Genomic DNA, 19,818 nt, shown 5'->3' on the forward strand with positions numbered 1-19,818 from the left:
TCGAGCCTATTATCCATGTACAACGGTTCTGCCCTGGTGTTCGCGCGAGACCGTCACCAGACCGGTAAGGGACGTTGCTATTGGATTTCTTGGGCCGTCATACAGACATTTTATCCGATTAGACATGTCACCCGATTTTCCGGTCCCACATATCATACCGAAGTGGTATGAAATTCGTAGAGCAAGCGTGGAGGGTTGGGATGCTTTGTACCATGCTCGCGTGCAACAGTGGAACAATTTAATTGCCATGTAGTTTTTGTTGATGTACACCTACCTTTTACTATGAGGCCTTGTATTGTCAATACTATGTCATTTCTATGTGTTCATTTTTAAAAGATAATGTTTCATTTTAAAAACTAACAACAATAATTTCAAATATTACAAACTAAAAAGATAATATGTCATTTTAAAAACTAAGAACAATAATTTCAAATATTACAAACTAAAAAGATAATGTCTAATTTCAAATATCAGTAATCCCTCTGTGACGCCCACTGCCACTGCTCAAGGGTCCGTTCCAGATCGTCATTAACAGCTCTGCCTGATGCACTCGTCATGCAGTCCCTTTCCTCAAAAAGTCGGTGTCCCAACTGCATAATCTTGCCCATCCACTACACAAAACAAAAAACATGAAACGACGTATTATACATATATATATTAAAATAAGAGAACAACAAATAAAAGATGAGACGTACCGCATAAGAGGCAGTGGCAGGTGGCACATCGTCATCATCTGCGTCGTCGATGTCTTTGATCAACCTCGGGTGCGAGTGCCGGATGTACCATTCCATGTAGTGCTGGTCACACATGGCAGTCACCCCACTTGGCGGCCGTTGCAGCTCCGCCGTCCATAGGCGGGCAACCATCGGAAACTGCTCCCACATGGATATCATGTTTGACGGCCATTGGACGACGTACTCCTTCGACGACGCAGATCGTACCGCCTTACTGGGCCATGCCGGTGGAGGTGGGACAACTTGGACAAATCCAAGCTGGCGAAGACAGCGCTGCGGCATGTACGCCTCTACGATCTCGCGATACTGAATCAGTCCAGTGTAGAGGGTCCTGGGTACCCTATTACTAGGGTTCTGGCCGAAAGGCATCCAGTTCACCTGCACATTATTTAAAATCAGTAACAGTCATAAAATAAAGCATCAGATTGTAAAAGTAGAAATAATTTAATCACTGTACCTCTAAGGGGGACATCCTGTCAAGCGATAACCGTATGGAGCGCAGGCGGTCAACGGACTTCTTCTCGACACGCGGACTCCACGCACAGGCACGTGGCTGGCCATCACCAATGGGAACCGGGTCGCGGTGTGGTCGAAACGCAGGAAAATACTCGTATATCCAGGTCTGTAACAACGTCAGACATCCAGTGATACCTGCTGCATCAGCCCGGCTCGAGAATCCTAACTGGCGATACAGATACGCCAGCGTAGCCGACCCCCAAGAAAACTGGCCTACTCTGTCGGGCTCACACGCGTCAACTATGTCGCGTGGCCTGAGCTTGTTCCCGCTCTTATCCGGAAACAAGGTACACCCGAGAAGAAGAAAAACATATGCAGCCAGCTGTGTGTCCTGCGTCCTACGTGCCGTAGGGTGCAAACATCGCTGCAAGACGGCTGCGATCTTAACGCCGCCGTGATCCCACACACCAAGTGCCGATGTGTACAGCGCAGCCCTATCCACCGCCAACAGCTCCGCTAGTAAATCTGCCTGATCCGCATCAGTGACGACAGATGCTCGGTTTCCCTCCACGGGAATCCCAAGGATGGCCTCGACGTCATGCAACATGATCGTCATCTCACCGAACGGAAGGTGGAACGAGTTCGTATCCGGCTGCCATCGCTCAACGAAAGCCGTGATCAACGTCCAGTCAATCCTGTCGTGCATGGTGGCAGGAAGGTGACTCACTCTAGTGGCCCTCAATCGCCCGACCATCTCGCTCTCCTCCGGCCAAGCATCAGCCCAGCTACACAAAAACCTACAAGTCTTTTCCCGGGTTTGGCATTTCAAAATGCCTGTATCCAAAGCCCTCTCCTGGTCCTCCCAAATACGGGTAGCGATGTGTCCTAAAAAGCTAGGAATCACACTCCCGTCTATAGGTCCCCCGGCCACCTCACCCCTCACCATCCAAGAATCATTAACGGCCCTCGACCGTTTTCTGCTACCCGCAGACACAGTGGACGCAGATGATGTGCCAGATCTACTAACAAACCTACCATCTCGACCCTTACGCACATCTACCCTATGCGTCTCATACGTATCATCAAGCCTCTGACTAAATGGACCGTAATCATCATATGGTCCACTCTGATCGTCGACATCCTCATCTGCATCATCCTCGTCCTCGACCTCCTCCTCCTCGACCTCCTCCTCCTCCTCCTCATCATCATCATCATCATCTTGATCGTCCGCAGAACAGTGCACCCGTTCTCTGCGGGCCGAGGCCGAAATACCACGGGATCTAACGTGTCTGGGCCCCGAGCTCTCCATTGAGTAGATCGTACTCCTCACGACGTCAATACTCTTCCCCGCACCAGGTCTAAATTGCGATGCCTAACTCCAAGTAAATAACGAAACATAATAACGAAAACAAATTAAAAAAAGTCGAAAATAAACACAAAAGCAAATAAACAAGTCACGGAAATAAAATTATAAACATAAAAAATATAAATATATACAAGACAATATACATATAAACATAAGAAATATAAACATAAACATATACCAAAAACAAAAAATATAAACTACAAACAAAAAAAAAAAAACAAACATAAACAAAAACAAAAACAAAAAATATTACCAAAAACAAAAAATATAAATACAAAAAAGGACGAAAATAAACACAAAAGCAAATAAACAAGTAACGGAAATAAAATTATAAACATAAAAAATAAAAATATAAACAACACAATATAAATAAAAACATAAAAAATATAAATATAAACATAAAAAAATATAAATATGAACAAAACAATATACCAAAAACAAAATATATAACCAAAAACAAAAAATATAAACAACAAACTAAAAAATGAAAAACATAAACAAAAACAAAAAATCAAAAATGCAAAGAAAAAACCAAAAACAAAAAACTAACAAAACTTAAAAAATTTAAAATTGCAAAAACTTAAAAAAAGAAGAACATCAAAATTTTAAAGAAAATTTATAAAAAAAAAAGGGAACTTATAATTTTTTTACATACAAAAATATAATTCAAAAAAAAAAAAATACATAGGAACATAAAATTAAAAATTAAAACCAGATACAATTTTTTTTTTTTTAAAAAAAATAGAACATAAAATTAAAACAAATAAAAAAACAAAATTTAAAAAAAAAAAGATAAAAAAAAAAGGGAACATACAATTTAAAAAAAAGAAAAACAAATTTTTAAAAAAAAAAAAAAAAAAAAATTCGAAAATAAAATTTAAAATTAAAAAAAAACAAAAAAATTTTTTTTTTAAAAAAAAAAGGAAGGAGGCGCCTAGGCAAGACGCCCGTACGGTGGTGGCGGCGCCTAGCCCAGACGCCAATACCACGGCCGTGGCGCCTAGCCTCTGCGCCGCCGCCGTGGTAGTGGCGTCTGGGCTAGGCGCCGCCACCACCGTACGGGCGTCTTGCCTAGGCGCTTCCTCCGTGGTGGTGGCGTCTCGCCTTGGCGCCCCACCGTCGCCGGAGGTTTTTTTTTTAAAAAAAAAATTACAAAAATTAAAAAAATTACCTTCTGGCCGGCAAACCGCCTTCCGCCCACCGCCGGTGCCGCCACTTCCTTGCCGGGCCGCCTCGACATAGCTCTGGAAATAATTTAGAGAGAGAAAGTGGAAGTAGAGAGTAGAGAGAGAAATTGTGTGTTTTTTAGTATGAGGGCAAAAGTGTCATTTCACTCTTATTTTGTGGGCTTTATGTAGGAATTTGCGGGCAATGTTTAACAGTTCACTTTTTTTTTTAGCCGAGTGGCCAAGTTTATAGGTGATTCGGGATTTCGGGCTTGGCTTGTAACACTTTATGGCCAAATCTTGAGTTTAAAAAAAAAAAAAGTTAAATTCATTAATAATCAAAGGTTTGCATTGAAAATTATAAGTAGGTGAAAATAACATGTCGAGACAAAAACTTTGATTAATTTGTGTGAAATTTATCTTATTACGCATTAGAGGAATTAGAGTTAGAGTTGGCAAAAACTGACACGATACGACAACACGACACGAATCGAATACGAAAAAAACGGGTTAGTGTCAAGGGTTTTCAACACATTTAATTAAACGAGTCAACACGACACAACGCGTTTAATTAAACGAGTGAACACAACACAACACGTTTAATTAACAGGTTGGGTTAGTGTTGTGATTCTCAACACGAAATTAACATGACCCAACCCGCCTAATATAAAACCCAATAATTTATGGAATTATTGATAAATATATTGAATAAGACTAATATTTTTCAATTCAACACGACAACACGACATGAACCGAACACGAAAAAAGCGGGTTAGTGTTAAGGATTTTCGACACGATTAATTAATTGGGTCAATACAACACGACATGTTTATTAAATGGGTCGAGTTAGTGTTGACCTTTCTCAACCCGTTTGATTTCCAATAAGAAAACGAACACGACACGATTGCCAGGTCTAATTAGAGCTCATACCGCTCAAAATTTTCTTTTTCTTTTTTTTTTTTGAAACCAATCGTTCAAAATTTTCTAAACTTGTAAGTATTTTTGAATTTGTCTTTTCATAACCAATTATATGAAACTAAATTTGTTTGAAATAAAAATATACTAGATGAAACCCGTGTGATGCACGGTTTTTTGTATTTTTTTTAAAATAAATATTTTCAGTATTTATGTGTTCGTTGTACGTAGTATATCAATTAATATTTTTATTTTAAAATAAATTGTGAATTTTCTCTCATTCTCTATATATTTTGATTAATTTCCTAATCACAAAAGAGAATGTTTTATATTTAATTAAGGAAAAATTGCCAGGAATAATCCCACATTTGGAGCGTCCGCTAAAAATAATCCCACCTTTAGTATATATATATATATATATATATATATATATATATATATATATATATATATATATATATATATATATATATATATATATATATATATATATATATATATATATATATATATATATATATATATATATATATAAGAAAACCAGAATAAGTCACCTTAGTAAATCAAGCCCTTTGGAGAGAGGAATCAAGTGATCTACGAGAGTTGTAACCCAAATTATCAATAATATAAAAACAAAAAAATTTGTATATTTTTCTCGGCTCTTTATTTGTATATTACAGGTTTGAATTTTTATGGTTTACAATTTGGCACGCTCGGCGGGACAATTTTCGCTCTTCATCTCCACTCTCCAAGTTTCAAAATTCGTGGAAACAATGTGGGCATGCCAAATTTGCTTTCAAATTCTACAAAAAAAAAAAAAAAAATTCGAGACCAAGTTGCATACAATGTCAAATCTCCACAACAGGTCTCAAGGGGGGCATTTATTGACACAGAAATTTTTAAATTTTTAGGTGTTAAATATATGTAATTAAGGAGATAATATAAAAAAAATATATAAGATATTATCTTTAGAATGTCATAGTAATTTATAACTATTTTGTTTACTACTCTATGACTCTCTATATAAAGACAATCGTTCCTAGGGTTTATCAAGGCTTAGATGGAATAAGTCATAAATATTAAATACCCCATCTCCTCCCTACTACCAAACATTATAGACATATAGACATATATTATAGAATAAGCCAACAAGGCCCGTACTATAAACACATATCAAAACTCTAACCCTTTGATAGAGGAATAAGAGATCTACGAGAGTGATAATCCACAACATATCAATGAAATGTTGTTTTTGTATATTTTCATTCATCTTCATTTGTATATTGCAGTATTAGAAGTCGGTTGATTTTATGTTAATATTGTATATTTGTTAAGTTTATCTTTTAGGAGTTCTAGGCAAGTTAGATCTTCTTGTATTGTACTATATATTTTGTCGTAAATATCAATACAAGGCCAAGTCATTTTCTCCAATCTCTCTTGAGTTTAATATGGTATCACAACCTCTCTAATTTCTAGATATTTTTTTTCGATCTTGGTGGGTTCTTCCGATTAATTTCTTTGTTTTTTCACACAGTTGTGAGATTGGGATTACGTTTTCATTTTTTTTTACCACAAATTTTTTTTGGGTTGGTCAAATTTAGGGTTATCTTAACCCTAATTTCTGGTTTGTTGTTTTTCAAGTGCGCTGCTTGTGCTTGACTGGTTTGGTGTGTTGCTTCTAGTGGTGCGATGTTGTGTGGTGCGTGCAGGTGTGTGTGCTGCTGTGTGTTGCGTGTGGTGTATGTTGTGCACTGGTGAGTGTGGTGAGTGCTGTGCGAGTCTTTGGTGTGCTGCGGTTTGCTGTGCGAGTGTGTGGCAGCGTGTGGTGTGTTGCGTAGTTGTTGTGCGTGCTGTGTTGTGCGCAAGTGTGTGTGGTGCTCTATTGGGTGTTGCCAAGATTGTGTGGGGTGCGTGTGTTGGTATTAGTTTGGTGTGTTGTGTGCTCGTGATTGGTTGTAATGGGTGAAGGCAATCCCCCTTCTCTACCTCATATGCATGAGCCGTTCACAGACTAATTATCTTCATCCGAGTGAAGGTTTTCAGTTGGTGATTTGTCCCATGTTGCTTACCGTCGACAACTACGAAGAGTGGTCGAGATCAACTCGCAACAATCTTCGTTCCAAGAGCAAGCTCGGGTTTGTTGATGGTTCTATTGTCAAGCCCGATTCTAAGCAAGCGGATTACCGATAGTGGGGTATTGTTAATTCTACTATTGTTGCTTGGATTTATAATACTCTTGATGCTAGTATTCGTTCTACTGTTATTATTCCTGATGATGCTAAAACATTGTGGGATGATTTACGTGATCGTTATTCTCTTGGTAGCGGTCCTCGTATTTTTAAGCTTAAGCATGATATTCCTGATTGTAAGCAAAGAGATCATTCTGTTGCAGTCTATTATGGTGAATTGAATAAATTGCAGAATTTGTTGTCTGGTTATGTGAAACTGCCTGCTTGTACTTGTTCCGCTGCGAAAGAATATGCTAAGTTGCATGAAAATGAGTTGTTACATCAGTTTGTCTTGGTTTGGATCCTAAGAAGTTTGGTTTTGTTGTCTCTACTTTGTTGATGAGTGATCCTTTGCCTACTATGAATGTTGCTTATGCTAAAGTTGTTGCTGATGAGAGTAAGCAATCTGTGTCTGAGGCACATGAGACCTCTTCTTCTTCTACGACTGTCGATTTTAATGCAACAGATACGGCTTCCGGTCGAACATCAGAACAGAAGGAGTGTACTTATTGTAAGAAGTTTGGTTATGATAAGGACCGTTGTTATGAGTTGCACGGATTTCCCGGTAGAGGTCGTGGTGGTCGGCCGTTTGGTAAGGCCAGGGGTGAGTTTGCTGGTGCTGCTGGTAGCTCTAGAGGTTCAAATGAGCAGGTTTCTAAATTCTGATCGTGGGAGTGTTTTGACGATCTCTGATGCTCAATGGAAGGAAATCATGGTTGCGGTAAAGGGTGCTAAGTCTGGCTCCTCGTCAGATGGTAACAAACTTGGTACGTATAATTCTATTAAGTGGCTCGTTGACACTGGAGCTTCCAATCATATGTCTGGTAACATCATCTTTTCACTGATTTGTATGATGTTTCCTCGCCTGTTGGTTTGCCCAATGGGAAGAGCACGACAACTACGAAACAAGGCAGAGTTGTTTTGTCTGATGGTTTAACTCTTTGTTTCGGGGTTTTCTGATGTCCTGCGGGAGAGTTACAATTTCGAGACTGGAACCGGACGCCTGTACCTGCAAAACAAACGGATGCTCCGGATGATTGGAGATCCGCCTCCGACGGTCAAGTTAGTACTTGATTAAGGAGTAATTAATGCGGAAATTAAAGTGATTGGGTCTCTCTAGGTGAGAGTGTTTAATGTGTGTAATTTGCGTTATCTCCCTTAATGAGGATTAAGGGAGGTATTTATAACCTCGGGAAACGTGCCAATCTAGGTTTAGGTTAACCTTGGGCTGATTGGGCTTCCCTCGGAAGTTGGGCCTAGGTGACCGGCTTCTCCATTAGGCATGGAGTATGCCACGTGTCATGACATAATAAGTCCAGGGTGGACAAAAAAGCGTGTGCCACGTGGCAAGCCCCTGAGAGGTCCAACTTGGGGACACTTGGCAGGACCTGATTGGCCCACGTGGCGCATTCCGATTGGTGGGAGCAAAATCCCCTAATCATTTGCCCCTCACAGGTGGCACGTGACTGGTCACGTGTTACCTGTGACAGGTGTCGCCCTGTAACAGGCGACGGCCTGCTACAGGTGTCACTCGGCGAGAGGCCGAGAGATTCTCCCGCCAAAATTTTGAATTCTGGAAGTGACCCTTCGCCTTCTCACTTCGCCTATATAAAGGAGTGTTGACTTCGGTCATTTTCACACTTGAAAACTTTGTGAGAGAACATTCGGACCCCTGAACTTGCTCTGACATTTTGGACCCTTTTTGCATACCGCCTGCTCTGACAAGCCAACTGCAAAGGATTTTCAGAACTTCATCAATCGTCACTCGTTCAGGTAACCGTCGGTTCTCTTACTCTTAATTTTCTCTTTACTTTATTCTTTTTTGAAATGGCACCACGGAAGCACACGAAACGACCTAGGTTAGTGATCAGCCGGTCACCGGGGACGGCTGAATCTAGGACTAGGAGTGCCGCCTGCCCTTTTCTGGACCCATCTTTGCCCTTTATACAAAGTCCGACTGTATCTGTGTCTATGCAGAGCATGATGGCCAGAACAAAAAAGACTGCCAGGATCTCAAACTCAGACGGCTCCTCCCACAGGGTGCCGATTAGTGAAACATCTGACCAGGCGCCAGATGTGGAAGTGAAACAAAGCGGCTTGAAAGCCGGCAATTCTGAGGGAGGAGTCAAAGTGACCCCTTCCCATTTTACAGTTGACAATTCTACATTCTCTCATGCTCCTTTGAAAGGAGAGGAGGCGGGACCCTCCGGGAGAGGGGAGGAGTCGTCCTCTTCGGACTCGTCAGAGGACGAATCCGAGTCTAGCTCTTCTGGCCATGCTTCTCTGGACACAGAAGAGAAAAACAGTCGCCTACAAGAGGCGAGGCTTTCTCACGTAGTTGAGAAGGGGGACGATTGGGCGGAGCCATCCGCCTCTCACCGAGAGCAAAATACCCCCTACTACTGCACGATACCTCGGGGCCGGATCACGGCCATGCAAGAGAAAGTGGGGAGCTTTATCGCAAACCACACAATGAGCCCCGGCTTCTTAGTGTTCGTGCCGGATCCAGAAGACACAGTCGTCTGGCCGGCTGGTACCAGTTATGATGGCGCCTGCTTTGGCTGCTACGAGGCGGCCATCAAGGCTGGGCTGCGCTTCCCACTACATCCGGCTGTTCAACGGATCTTGGATGGGTATGAGTTGGGGTTATGGCAGTTAGCCCCGAACTCTTGGGTCAACGTACTCGGCTATGTGGCCGGGTGCGAATTGCACGGGGTGGAGCCGAACTTCGAGGCTTTCGCCCACATGAACTACCTCAGCCGGACCCCTAAGGCAAGCGGTATCGGTTGGTATCAATTGACGAGCCACAGGGGCTACCTCATGACGAGAGGTAAAGCAAACAAATGGAAGGACTGGCGGAGCACCTTCCTTATCATTGAGAGTTCAGACACAGAGCTGAACAAGCGCTTCAACAGGTGGAACAGGAATCCGCCCCTTCTTGCAGGCGGCCGCAGCATGCCGCCTGTTCCCCCCAAGGCTAAGAAAGAGATCCTAGATAAAGGACTCTTCAAAGTAGAGTCGAAGGTGAACTCTACTTCAGGGGTACGAGAGCAAGTACCCCTGCACTGCGTCCCGAGCTTCAAATGGCTCTACGACGAGTACTTTTTGGCCGCCTGTGGCCTCAGCAGTCGGTGCTCAAGAGGTAGCCGGCCTGTCGAATACTCTGTTGTTCCGTGCATTTCTTGTTATGACTTTTATTAACTTTGCTATTTATTTTTGCAGCGGACGCCATGAGCAAAATTACCGCCTCCAAGACTGCGGCGGCCATGTTGCGGGCCTCCATCATGCAACAGTCTTCAACCGACTCCCCCAACAAGGGGGCACCCTTGGTGGGCTTCGAACCTTTCACCCTCTTTTTGGAGCTGTGTTTATGCATATACTGACTCTTTTCTTCTTTTTTAGACGGGCGCTCCAAGAGCTTCTTCTTCCCAACAGCCGGACCCCAAGGCCCGGAGGACGACTGTTGCGAGCTCTCCTGGTTCTGCCAGGAAACATGCTGCGGCTAAGAAACAGCCGACCACTTCTTCTAAAACTCCAGCTGGGCCACCTAGAAGTATGAAATTGCCCTTGTAAATTTTAGACTTTCTCCCTCCTTTACTAGGTCTAATCCGTTTGTTTATGCTTGATGCAGCCGGCCCTCAGGAGCCTGACTTGGTCGAAGTGGCCAAGTCTATGATCAAGGCCGTACCTCCAGCTGAAAGGGAGGCGGTCAGGGGTGTCGGCACCCTTGACCTAGACGGGATTGCAGGGGTCCTTGCTGAGGTATACTTAGCATATTTTTGAGTATTTGAATTCCAGGACGTCTGTTTTCTTTTTTGTTTGGAAACTGACGCCTGTTCCCCTTTTTACTTTGGCCCTGCTCCGAGTGAACGGCCTTCGCAAGCCGCTTGACCGGAAGAACAAAGAGGTAAAGGCTGCAAAAGCTATGGCCGCCTCTGACTGTGATAAGGCAATGTTTCAAATTGCCCAAAATGAAGTTCTGACAATTGATATTCTTTATTATCAGGCGCAGGCTACCGCCGCTATCCGGGCTCAGTTAGAGGCGGCCCAGAAGAGGAATAGCGAGCTGGAGGCGACCATCAACAACCTCAAGACCGAGCTGAGACCTCTTCGCCAAAAGATGTCCTCATACGAAACCTTGGAGAAATCCTTGGCGAGCGTAAAGGAACGCCTGATGACCCAGGAGAAGAGTCTTACTCAGGAGCTCTCGGAAAAGGCCGAGCAAGAAAAGAAAGAGCTGGTCCGGGATATGATGGAAGACTCTGCTCAAATCCAGCGCATGACTTGGGGCCGCCTCTTCCCCAATGCCGACTTTGCCTCCTGGGAAAAAACGTACCGCCAGTGTTCTGATAGATATAATCAAGAGATCCTGGCGGCTGCTGAGGAAGAGGCGTTGGAGGAGGAGGAGCAGCCGGTAGTGGCGCTTGTGCCGCTTGGGGGTAATGCATCGAAGAAGGATGCAGCTGAAGCCGAGTCCAGCAAAAAGAGTGCTGACCAGGCGGCAACTGCTAATATTGAAGATCTGCCCCCTTCATAAGCTTAATGTCTTCTTTCCCCGGCCTGCGTGCCGTTTGTTTGTATTTACCCGGCCAGGGGGCCGGGGCTTTGAATATTTTGCCGGTCTTTAATGACCGGCTTCCTTTTAATGAATATTTTTGTTTTGCTTCAAATTTGTTCAAGTATTGAATATTCTGATATCCAATTGTACACTATACCGACTGTTTTACATGGCCGATAGTTGCAGACAGGTACGGATAGTTAGTCACGCCGCCTATGCCCCTGGACGACTGGTTGTTTGTTTCCAGGCTAGACGATCAGTCGGCCATTTATCCAATCGGTATTCGAACCATTTTAAAGGCTGGATCCCCTTTAGGCAGGCGGTCCTGTCATTTGTAAAATTAACCAAGTAGGAAAGTGGTTTCCTACTTGTCATGTTTTTAGGCTAGAGACTTTAGGCCGTCTAGGCCGACTGTTCCCCGCCATATTTAATCTAGTGTGAACAGGTGCTGTATGAACACCTTTTTAGTTTCATACTAAATTTTTAAGGAGTGACCAAGTAAACATGATTGTTACCTAGTCGCCAAGTAACTGAGTAGTAGAGGTATCAAGCGGTGGGTACCGGTTGTTCCCCTTTATTCGCCAATGTTTGTTGGCTTTTAACTCATAGGTTGTTAACCTAGCAGGGGAGTAGTGGTTGAGAGCCCCTGTTTGCTAAAAACAGGCGGACGACTCATACCTTTTAGGCTCCATACTAAGTTTGAGAGAGTGACTATGAGTTAACTTTGGTGTTACTCAGTCGCCGTCACTCCTGCTTGAGTAGTAAAGGTACCAGGCGGCGGAGGCCGGCTGAACCTTTTGATTCGCCAATGTTTGTTGGCTATTAACTCAAGAGGTACCCCCTGCATTTATCCCAAGTAATACAGGCGGTCATCCGACTCAGATGTCAACTGCTACCACTGGTTTGGTTAGTGATAGAGTTATCCTTGTCTCAAAAACGGCTACGTGGTTGCCCTTGGGGATAGTCGTATAGGTGCCGTGTAATTAGTTTATAGAGCAATGTTCCACCCAAAAGGGAGCTGCTCTCTGCGACGAATTTCATCCAGAGGGATGCCGCCGGACGCCTGCTATGATGTTGGGACATGTCGTATTAGTTTTGAAGATTGGATCAGTTGGCTTGGCGCCTGGTCTGATCATTCGGCCTGTGGCCTTGGTTAGTCCTTTGGTGGACGCAAATGCTAAGTAAGAGGAGGGCAGCTGCCTATTTAGGCACAGGGTCGGCCAGGCCACCATCATTTTTTAGCTAAGTATAGGAGGGTGGTCGTCTGTCTTGGAATCGACTGTATGTCCAGACGACATGCCCCTATGGTGATAAGAGTAAAATATTCAATGGAGAGTAGCCGACTGTAAAGGTACAGGCGGCATGCCCCTCTGAAGATAGAGTAAAATACTCAATGGAGAGTAGCCGACTGTAAAGGTACAGACGGCATGCCCCTCTGAAGATAGAGTAAAATACTCAATGGAGAGTAGCCGACTGTAAAGGTACAGACGGCATGCCCCTCTGATGATAAAGTGAAATACTCAATGGAGAGTAGGCGACTGTAAATGTATAGGCGGCCTGCCCCCCTAAGTAAGAATAAAAATTAAACATGGAGAGTAGCCGACTGTTTGTCAGTAGGCATGCCCCTCTTAGTACAAAATTGAATATTAAGTATGCAAACTTTTATTAAGTAGCCCTTGACTATTTATATCATTCAAAAGAAATATTTCTTAAGATTATCTACATTCCAAGTTTGAGTTAACGGTTGGCCGTCTGGTGTTTCCAGACGGTAGGTACCGTCCCTGACCTCTTCACAGATTCGGTAGGGTCCTTCCCAGTTGGGAGTTAGTTTGCCAGACTCATTAGCCCTTCCAACTGCTTCCATTTTTCTAAGTACAAAGTCCCCCACTTTGAGTGGACGCCTGTGTACTTTTTTGTTGTATGATCTAGTCATTCTCAGGCGGTAAATTTCATGGCGCAAGACAGCATTGCCCCTCCTTTCAGGAAGTGAGTCTAATGCCAGGCGCATGGCTTCCCAGTTTGCCTCTTCGTCATATAGCATTAATCGAAGAGTCGGCTCGTAGTGTTCTATTGGAAGAACAACTTCCGCACCATAAGTTAGGAGGAATGGAGTTTCTCCAGTCGCCCCTTTTTCAGTCGTCCTAATGGCCCAGAGAACATGTGGTAATTCATCCGCCCATAGGCCGCCTGCTCGTTCAATCTTTTTCTTGAGACCGTCTGAGATGATTTTATTAAAGGCTTCTACCTGGCCGTTTGCTTGTGGACGGCCGACAGATGCAAAGTAGTGTGCAATTCCTTGGTCACCCAACCAGCTTTTGAGAACAGGCGTCTCAAATTGGGGACCATTATAAAAAACCATAGACATGGGAACCCCGAACCGAGTGATGACATTTTTCCAAATGAATGAAATTACATCCTTCGTCTTGATTCCCTTTACAGCCTCCGCCTCTACCCATTTAGTGAAGTAGTCGACGGCAACAAGAATGTCCATGCCCCACTTAGTAAACGGTAGTGGGCTGTGAATGGTAGTGAGGTCAGTAGCCGGACAGTGAATTAAATTGCCAAACCTTTGGCACTTGTCACATTTTTTCACCATCTCCATCGCATCTGCTTCTAAAGTAGGCCAAAAGTAGCCCTGCCGCCTTGCCCGTTGAGCAAGCATCCTACCGCCTATATGGGAAGCACAGTAACCAGAGTGAATATCATCTAGTATCTCTCGCCCCTTTTCTGGAGTAACACACTTTAAGAAGCGTCGAAGGTACCCCCTTTTGTGAAGTTCTCCCTTTATTATTTCAAAACTGGTTGCTCGTTTTTTCAGTGCTGCCGCCTGTTGATGATCATCCGGCAGGGTACCATTTGTCAGATATGCCCTGATTGGATCCATCCAGGTTGAGCTTCTGTCTAAGATTCCAATAGGGTCTTCCTCAATGCTTATCCTCTCCATTACTTCCCAAAAAACAGTTCGAAGAGTATCACAGGAGGCGGATGATGCTAATTTTGAAAGTGCATCCGCCTGGTTGTTTTCTGATCTCGGCACTTGGGTCAGATGGAAATCCTCAAGGGAGCCGACTGCTTGTCGGACCGCCTGTAAATACTTGATCATGGCCGGATGGGTTGCTTCGTATTCTCCATTGTACTGACTCACTATCAATTGTGAATCGGAACAGGCGTCTATTTTTCTTGCCCCTGCCGCCTTGCACATGCGGATTCCGGCTAGTAAAGCTTCATATTCTGCCTCATTGTTTGAGGCCTGAAAACTGAAGCGTAGAGCATACTCGTACCTGTCGCCCTCTGGCGACTGACATATGACGCCTGCTCCACAACCATTTGAAGTAGAGCTTCCATCCACATATACCTTCCAGACTTGGTCTGGAACTTGAGAGTCAGGAGGACGAGTCATCTCAACAATAAAGTCAGCAAAGGCTTGCCCCTTCACTGCTTTTCTAGGCTCGAAGGTAACTTCGAGGCTCTGTATTTCTATGGCCCATTTGATCATTCGGCCTGACGACTCCATGATGGTCAGTGGCCGCTTGATAGGTTGGTCTGTATACACGACGAATGCATGTGCCAAAAAGTAGGGCTTCAATTTTTTAACAGCCATGAAGAGTGCAAGACCAAATTTCTCCACTAAGGGATACCTCAACTCGGCATTTTTCAGTACGTGACTGACAAAGTAGACCGGGAGCTGACAACCGTCTCTTTCAGCAAGGAGAACAGCGCTTAACGCATGATCAGAGACGGCCAGGTACATGTAGAGTACTTCTTTGGGCAAAGGGCTGACCAGCCTCGGCAAGGAATGCAAGTGAACTTTCAATTTCTGGAAGGCCGCCTCAGCATCCGGCCCCCATTCAAACCTTGCCTTTTTCTTAATTGCCTGGAAAAAGTATAGGCATTTGTCGCCTGATTGGCTTAGAAATCATCCCAAGGCCACCAGAAAACCTGTTAACTTCTGAACCTCTCGGATGGTACGAGGCGACTGCATGTCGATGACCGCCTGCACCTTCTCAGGGTTCGCCTTTATTCCTCTCTGATTGATAAGGAATCCGAGAAATTTCCCAGACTCAACTCCAAAGAAACATTTCCTGGGATTGAGCATGACATGGTGCCGCCTGAGTGTGGCGAAAGTTTCTCGGAGGTCCGACAGATGATCTTTCTGAAGTTTAGACTTGACAATCATATCATCAATATATGCCTCGACATTTCTCCCAATCTGATCAAAGAACACAGTGTTTATCATTCGCTGGAAAGTGGCCGGGGCATTCTTAAGACCAAACGGCATGACCGTGTAACAGTATAACCCCTGATCAGTGACGAAGGCCGTCTTCTCCTAATCTTTCTTCCATAAAGGAATTTGATGGAAACCAGAGTAGGCGTCCATAAAGCTCATCAAAGCATGGCCGGCTGTTGAGTCGACCAGGTTATCAATTTTAGGCAGAGGGTAACTGTCTTTGGGGCATGCCTTGTTTAAGTCTGTGTAGTCTACACACATTTGCCAGGTGCCATTCGGCTTTTTAACAAGCACCACATTTGCAACCCAGTCTGGGAAGTAACATTGCCGAATGAACCCTGCATCAAGTAATTTTTTAACTTCGGCGGCTGCCGCCTGACTTCTTTCTTCGCCATGGTTCCGCTTCTTCTGCCGTACCGGCTTATTTTTCGGATCCACAACCAGTTTATGTACCGCCATATCAGGACTAATGCCTGGCATTTCATGGACTTCGAATGCAAAGATGTCCTTGTATTCTTTCAATAGTTTGTGAAAGTCGTCACCCAGGTCCCTTAGAGCAGTCGTCCCAACCTTGATTGTTCTGTCAGGACGCGAGTCATCTAAGATCAGGTCCGTATGCTCACCGGCTGGCTGAGGGCGGAATTCATCCGACCGCTCCTCTGCCAATGATTGCTATTTTCTGTCTTTTCTTGCGGCCCCTGTCTGGGATGCCTTTCTCTTCTTGCCGCCTGCTTCTTGAACAGGCGCACTCTCCTTGACATTGTCAAGGTCTATTTTTCCACCGCTCGACATAGTGGCCATAATAGTGGGCTTGACATCCGAGAGATAGCACTCTCGGGCCATCCTCTGATCTCCCCTTAGGGACTCGACTGTTCCATTATCCCTCTCAAACTTGAGCAACATAAGAGATGGGATTACAACAGCCTTGGAATTATTCAGGGTTGGTCGTCCCAGAATCATGTTGTAGGCCGAGAGTTCTTCTACTACCAGGAACCGGACTACCATGTGTCGTCCTTCCCCTTTTTCGCCCAGGCGGATGGGTAAATCCACTCGTCCCACTGGGTGGACGACTCCTCCTCCAAACCCTACTAAAGGGTGGGATGCCGGATGTATGCAATCAGTCTGATATTTTAGTTTCGACAGACATTTGCTACTGATGAGATCTGAGGAGCTTCCGGTATCTATGAGGATTCGGCCAACTCTCTGGTTGGCCACTTTACATTCAATAACGATAGGGTCGTCATGCGGCCCTCTTACCCCTCCTAGATCTTCTTCAGTGATGACAATCTCAGGAAATGAATATTAGGAGGGCCGTTCTTGGTGAACGGAATTTACATCTAACCGTCTGATATTGTCTTTGTTGCCCCTAATAGTGGGGCCGCCTCCTGAGAAGCCGCCTGCAATGGTGTAGACGACTGCATCATCTGTATCGGAGTTGTCGGCCTGTTGATTCTTTTTGGTCGACTGCTTTTTCGAGGAAGTGTTCCCCGTAGATTTCTTGACATAAGTGTCAAGGTCACCTTGCTCAGCCAGGCGGTCCAGATACCGCATGAGAGTGATGCATTCATTGGTGTGATGACCAACATCTTCATGATAATCACAAAATTTTTCTTGGTACCGATTGTTTGCAGAACCCTTCATGGGGACCGGCTTCTCAATTGAGATCCGTCCCTTGATTTCCTTTAGGATAAATTGGCTATCCTTGTTAAACACATACTTTGGGGAGTATGGTTTGAATTCTTTTTTCTTCTTCTGGGACGGCTGTTTAGAGGAATCAGTTGCCCAGACCTCTTTTCTCTTCTCGTCTTTGTTTGACGACTGCTTCTGTCGTCCTTCTCTTTTGTCGGACCTTTTCCCGTCTGACTGTTTTACCGTACTACAAAGATCAGTCGCCTGTATATAGGCTTCCGCTTCAATCAAGGCCTCTTGAAGAGTCGCCACCCTCTTTCGGACCAAATCAAATTTGAAGGTCGACCCGTCTTTGAGACCTCTGAAAAAGTCAGTATAGGCTACTTCATCCGGTAACCCTTGAATCTGTATTCTCATCAGGTTAAATCGCCTGATGTAAGAACGAAGCCCCTCCTTCTCGCCCTGCTAAATTGTTCCTAAATCAAGGGTCGTCTTCTTCGCAGGGATGTTCATGGCGAAGTTGGAGGTGAATAAGTAAGCAAGCGTCTTGAAGTTATTTACACAACCAGTCGGCAGGTTGTCGAACCATTGTTGTGCGATTCCTTTGAGAGTCGCTGGGAAACACTTGCACCAAGTGGGATCATCCAACCCTTGAAGGTACATCAGGTTGGTGAATGCCATCAGATGGTCTTCTGGGTTAGTAGTGCCGTCATAGGCGCCTACTAATACATTTTTCACTTTGGCCGGCTGAGCGGCTTCAGTAATTTCCTTGGAGAAGGCCGACGGCTGTTCACCAAGTCTAAGCAACCGTAGCTGCCAGTCCATAGGTTGGACATTTTTTGCTGCATGTCCACCAAACGGAGGTGGCTGTAAAAAATACTGTTGTTGCGGTACAAACGGTAAGTTTGGTACCGCCTGGTCGCTATGAAAGCCGGACTGACGGGAGGTGCCGCCTGACTGACCCTCATGATACGACTGAGTATGCCTCATCGAGGTATTTCGCAGACTGTCTTGGAAGTTTGAAGTAGAGGCCGACTCTGACAATCGATCACTCTTCTTCTGCTCTAGCAGTAGCCGAGCGTCTGTGTATGTTTTCCTCGACCCGTCTGCCTGAATATGACGAAAAGGTTTCCTATTTCCTGGAGTAGGAAAACGGTATTTTGTGAAATCAAGGGCAGGTGGCTCCCACTTCCTAGATTTAGGATGAGGGGTCGCCTCTCGCCCTTGAACTGGCTTCCTCTTCCGTGAAGTGGAGGGTTTCTTAGCCGACTGCTCCTTGTCCAGAGCAGGCGGCTTCTTGTTGATCAACTCTTGAATTTCTCCCTTGAAGTCCCTCATGAAGGTCATGAGTTCGTTCCAGTTTGAAGATGTTCCCGTTCCCTCCTTTCGGTATGACGGGTACGTCGGGCCCTTAGGGTCCCGTCTGAAGCTGTGTGAGCTTCAACTTCAAATTCATTCTCAGTATCGTGGTCCGACTGAACTAGAGGATCGTCCAGGGGACGTCTCTCTTCAGGAGCCGGTACAAACGTGGGTGCCATCTCAGAAGTACTCTCCCCACAGACGGCGCCAAAATGTTTCGGGGTTTTCTGATGTCCTACGGGAGAGTTACAATTCCGAGACTGGAACCGGACGCCTGTACCTGCAAAACAAACGGATGCTCCGGATGATTGGAGATCCGCCTCCGACGGTCAAGTTAGTACTTGATTAAGGAGTAATTAATGCGGAAATTAAAGTGATTGGGTCTCTCTAGGTGAGAGTGTTTAATGTGTGTAATCTGCGTTATCTCCCTTAATGAGGATTAAGGGAGGTATTTATAACCTCGGGAAACGTGTCAATCTAGGTTTAGGTTAACCTTGGGCTGATTGGGCTTCCTTCGGAAGTTGGGCCTAGGTGACCGGCTTCTCCATTAGGCATGGAGTATGCCACGTGTCATGACATAATAAGTCCAGGGTGGACGAATAAGCGTGTGCCACGTGGCAAGCCCTGAGAGGTCCAACTGGGGGACACTTGGCAGTACCTGATTGGCCCACGTGGCGCATTCCGATTGGTGGGAGCAAAATCCCCTAATCACTCTTGATAATGTTTTATATGCTCCTGCTCTTAAATGTAACTTGTTATCTGTGTCTCAATTGTTAGAAAAACAATGCTATTTTATTATGTTCACTGACAAGCTATGCATTATTCAGCACCGCAGTTTGAAGAACCTGATTAGAGTGGGAGAGCAGTACTATGATTGGGTCTATATTTTTCGTCTAGTTCGTGCTCGGAATCTTCAAGTGGTTATTTCAGATGCAAGTGTGTTATGGCATAGGCGTCTCGGGCATCCGTCAATGCAAGTTGTGAGCTATTTTCTGGGAGTTTCTAGTAGTCGTAGTACTCATAGTAGTAACTCTAGTTGTTCTTTTGATTGTGACATTTGTTTTATGGGGAAGCAACCCCGAAGCTCATTTCCATTAAGTTTGAATAAAGCATCAAAAATTTTTGATTTAGTTCATTGTTATATTTGGGGTCCAAATAAGATTGCTTCTAGTTGTGATG

The 19,818-nt window shown here is 44.6% G+C and overlaps 1 protein-coding gene across 1 annotated transcript; it reads right to left on the minus strand.

Moving 5' to 3' along the window:
* Window positions 1-426: 426 nt before the first annotated feature.
* On the minus strand, window positions 427-1,415 carry LOC110711052. The gene is made up of 3 exons (XM_021889428.1): window positions 1,192-1,415; window positions 696-1,112; window positions 427-611 (listed from the first exon to the last, which is right to left on the minus strand). The coding sequence occupies exons 1-3, from the start codon at window positions 1,204-1,206 to the stop codon at window positions 471-473; spliced, it is 573 nt and encodes a 190-aa protein (XP_021745120.1). The 5' UTR covers window positions 1,207-1,415; the 3' UTR covers window positions 427-470.
* Between the last annotated feature and the right edge of the window lie 18,403 nt (window positions 1,416-19,818).

Source organism: Chenopodium quinoa, unplaced genomic scaffold, assembly GCF_001683475.1.
Source record: "Chenopodium quinoa cultivar QQ74 unplaced genomic scaffold, ASM168347v1, whole genome shotgun sequence".
Taxonomy (NCBI): domain Eukaryota; kingdom Viridiplantae; phylum Streptophyta; class Magnoliopsida; order Caryophyllales; family Amaranthaceae; genus Chenopodium; species Chenopodium quinoa.